This window comes from Sycon ciliatum, unplaced genomic scaffold, assembly GCF_964019385.1.
Source record: "Sycon ciliatum unplaced genomic scaffold, ocSycCili1.1 SCAFFOLD_1629, whole genome shotgun sequence".
NCBI classification, from domain to species: domain Eukaryota; kingdom Metazoa; phylum Porifera; class Calcarea; order Leucosolenida; family Sycettidae; genus Sycon; species Sycon ciliatum.
The window spans coordinates 12,935-16,728 of record NW_027044847.1 but is presented as its reverse complement, the minus strand read 5'-3'; the positions used below and the strand labels follow the sequence as shown (position 1 = coordinate 16,728).

Below are 3,794 nucleotides of genomic sequence, written 5' to 3'. Positions count from 1 at the left end.
ATACGATATGATATTAGGGATCCTGCCGTCAGGTAGCCTGATCCTGGTCGTAAGCGTTTCGATCCTGCGTGGTGGGTCTGTCAGCAGCCGTACTTTTTCGACGCACCAATCGTTGTACTTGTAATCATGGGAATGTGTTGTCCATAGGCGGGAATGGGGGGTTAGCTCAGGGATTTCGTCGAAGCTTATATCTACGTATCGGTCTGGGTTAAATTCGATGTACCTATCTGGAATTGCACCGGTATACAATGTCCCATTGATGGTCTGTGGTGAAACAGAATCGACGCCTTCGGTAAACCCTAATTGGGACCATGCCGATTCCGCGACGTTTGCACCTGTCCCAAACAGGAACTCCACTGTTGCCGTGTTAGGTGCACCCCCGAGTTCGAGCATGTAGTGGATGTTCCCGTACCGTCCACTGGGAAACGGTTGGCCTTCTGCTACCCTCCAATTCCAGCCATTGAAAGTATTGAATGTCGGGTCGCCCAAGTCATCCATGTGAATATCCAGTTGGGTTGCGAGGGTGTTCACGTACCTGCTGATATTAGCCATTGCCGGCGTAGCCACTGGGTCAGCTAGGAATCCAGCAGGGGAATCGACGTACTCACGTGTTGCTGGGATACGCCAACTGAATGTCAGTGTGTTCGTTGGGACTGGATAAGTCGTTACCCTTACATCGACGTAATTGTTACCCGGGTTTGTCCCCCTTGAGGAAGTATACGCCATTGGTGTATAGTTACGAGGAAGCAGGAAATCCGTTATCTCGAGTGATTGTACTTTATGGGGGTTGAAATCCACTGAGATCGGAATGTCGAAAATGGAAGCTTCATCGTTGATTGTGTCCAAGTACGGGTCCAGGAACAATCGGCGACGGAAAAGAAATTGGGGTGTTGTAACCGTAACAAGAGGCATCTCCCCCTTTTCGCGCTAATCCGTCGTAGTGTGTAATCTATCAAGCATACGCAGATAATTACAATGACAAGTTTTCATGTTCTTCTTTCAGGTAATGTTTTTATCTTTAGAGTACAAGTACAAGCACAGAAGAAAAAAAATAAGAGCGTGTGTACAATAGAAAGAACTAGATAGAATGGTTGACATTCGAACTGATATTACAGAGACACGCGTTTACAGGCTGGGTCTTCTTCTGGCAGCCGGGTTCGTAGTTTATATGCTGTATACTGGATGGAACCGAACGGAGAGCATGCATGGGTTCAATATCAAACGTACTAACTTGTATTCTGGTTTAGCAGGACATCAAGTTGCACAGGTCAATGAACAGATGAAAGCCCTGGACACAAAAGATGGAACCGCCCGGCCTGTAACTAGAGTAAATTCACCGAATGCAATAGCGAAAAACGTTGTTCCTTCCGTCGGAAACATTCTAAACCGAAGAAAGGGATGGAATGACACACCTACCGTTGGAATGCTCAATGGGGTCAAAGGGACAAAGGCCCCTGCAGACATCGAAGGGAACAGTAGTGCTACACCGGTACCAGGTGGTCTACCCGTTACGGACTCTAACTACTGTGCTGTTCCGACTGGGTTCCTTGGCCGCATTGTGAAAGCATGGGAACGCGGCGACCGCAACGGCATTGTTAATGTCGATGGGGTACTTACCGATATGGGACACCCTGGTGGAAACCAGTTCTATGATACAACTGGAAACGGTTGCTGCGACACGTTTTGCCGAAGAGTTGTCAAAGGCGGTTACTGGTCCTGTGTTACCCCGCAGACCGTGACCACGCAATACACTGCTATGAACCCGACCGGATCCCCATGCTCTCATTATGGACGTAACAGCACCAGTAAACTATCACCAATGTACTAATAAAATGGAATTTATTCTTTTACCGTAGATGCGCTGGCACGTTATCCAACAATATGGTATAACAGACGTCATCCATCTTATCCTGGACACACACTTTCATGCACTGGTAGTAAATGTTCTGTGCCTCCCCTTGTGGGTGACCTTCCATTTGCTGTGCACACGGAATACCACAAAGTCCAAGGCCCTTCTCTGCACACGCTTGTTCTTCTTCGGGTGTATAAGTTGGTGCCTGTGTTGTTGGCGCCTGTGTTGTTGGCGCTTGTGTTGTTGGCGCCTGTGTTGTAGGTGCCTGTGTTGTTGGCGCTTGTGTTGTAGGTGCCTGTGTTGTTGGCGCTTGTGTTGTAGGTGCTTGTGTTGTAGGTGCCTCGGTTGTTGGCGCTTGTGTTGTAGGTGCCTGTGTCGTAGGAGCTTCGGTCGTAGGTGCCTGTGTTGTATCCTCGATTGGAGGAAACGTATCCCTGGGTGGTTGAGTTGTATCCACTGGGGGTTCTGTTTCAGTATCAGGAGGAATGGTTGTGTCATCTGTTTCATCGGGAGCAGAGGTAGACTCCTGAGGAATGTATGTCCCATCGGGTGCTACCGTTGTATTGTCGTTTGGGTCCCCTTCACCCGCCAGAGGTCCACTTTTGTTACCAGATTCGGGGGTGGTAGTATTGCGTCCAGCAATGAAGTACCATCCGAGTACCCCAATTATAACACACAGGACAACGAACCCAATGATATATTTGGTCGTACTACTACCACTTCCATTGCTCGTTGTTGCTTCTATAACTGTCAGCGCATTTGCTTTTGTTTTCTTTTTTGCCATGATTTATGGTTTCGTTTCGATTCGTTTCGATCCGCGTTTCGGTATCGTAATACACACATTAATTGTGACAGAAAAAAAACGGTGTCCTTCGAAGTGAGGAAGACAAAGAATCATGGTTGAACGTGACAACTATTTCAATGTCCTCGAACCATTGCGACGTGTAGTCACCGGGTGCGAGCCTTATCCCGAACCAGTCACAGCTCTAGTATCTGCGGTGACGTCGGAAATGTTCTCACAGGCTAACCGCGAGACATGGAAATACATCTGGCGACGATACTGCCATGAACGATACGAAACTTTCAGGGATATTTCCATTGATTTTGTCACCACAGGCCAAGAGCGACTTGGGTGGAAACGACAACGAAGTAACGCGCATGCTGTCCCCATCGAAACTGGTTGGGTGAAACTTGATCACAGGAAATAAAAGAAAATCTGCTATTTACGGTTCTTTTCGAGTTCAACAATTGTTTTCGTCATCTCTAGGTTAAGGTCATACATTTCTGACAACAGACTCATTTCAAGTCTATGATTCACCCTTTGGACAATTAGAGCATTAGCAAAAATGACAATGCTAAAAGGAATGCCTTCTAATACACCTAGTATTAATGGTTTTGCATATTTGCCGTAATTCATTATAACGAGAGAAAGCAACAAAAAACAATTATACTTTGGTCTGTGTTTGTTGTCCGAATTCAGTTTGATCTGGATTTGATGGTTGCCCTTCTTGCTGTTGCAATTCGGTACCACCCAAACGAATGACTTCGCTCATTTGGTTCGCGCCTGAGATATTGTCAGCCTCTTCCTTCAATTTTCCAAAATGTTTCGAAATATTGGTCCCAGTGAAAACAGCAGCGTACCTGAACCCGCCTAGGATACAGAAGAAGGTACCAATGAGGACATACGACTTCATTCCTGTTACCATCCCAGCAATTGTAAACCCGATGAGAACCACAAACGTGATAAATTCTACAACTGCGGCACCATGATGGATCGTTTGGTTCCCGAAGCCACCTCGTAACTCAATAAGTGTGGACAGAACATAAATGGCTAAGTTGATATAGAACAATGAGGATGCCACACGCATTGGTGAACTATGACCACTCACTTCGTCGCGGACGATTACTTGCGCCTGCGGTTTTTCATTTGTTACAAGTTTCT

At 46.7% G+C, this 3,794-nt stretch overlaps 1 protein-coding gene across 1 annotated transcript; it reads right to left on the bottom strand.

Annotated features, from left to right (window-relative positions):
• Positions 1-1,847: 1,847 nt before the first annotated feature.
• LOC135830654 (salivary glue protein Sgs-3-like) lies at positions 1,848-2,636 on the bottom strand. Its single transcript, XM_065342884.1, has one exon. The coding sequence runs from the start codon at positions 2,634-2,636 to the stop codon at positions 1,848-1,850; it is 789 nt and encodes a 262-aa protein (XP_065198956.1).
• Positions 2,637-3,794: the final 1,158 nt, after the last annotated feature.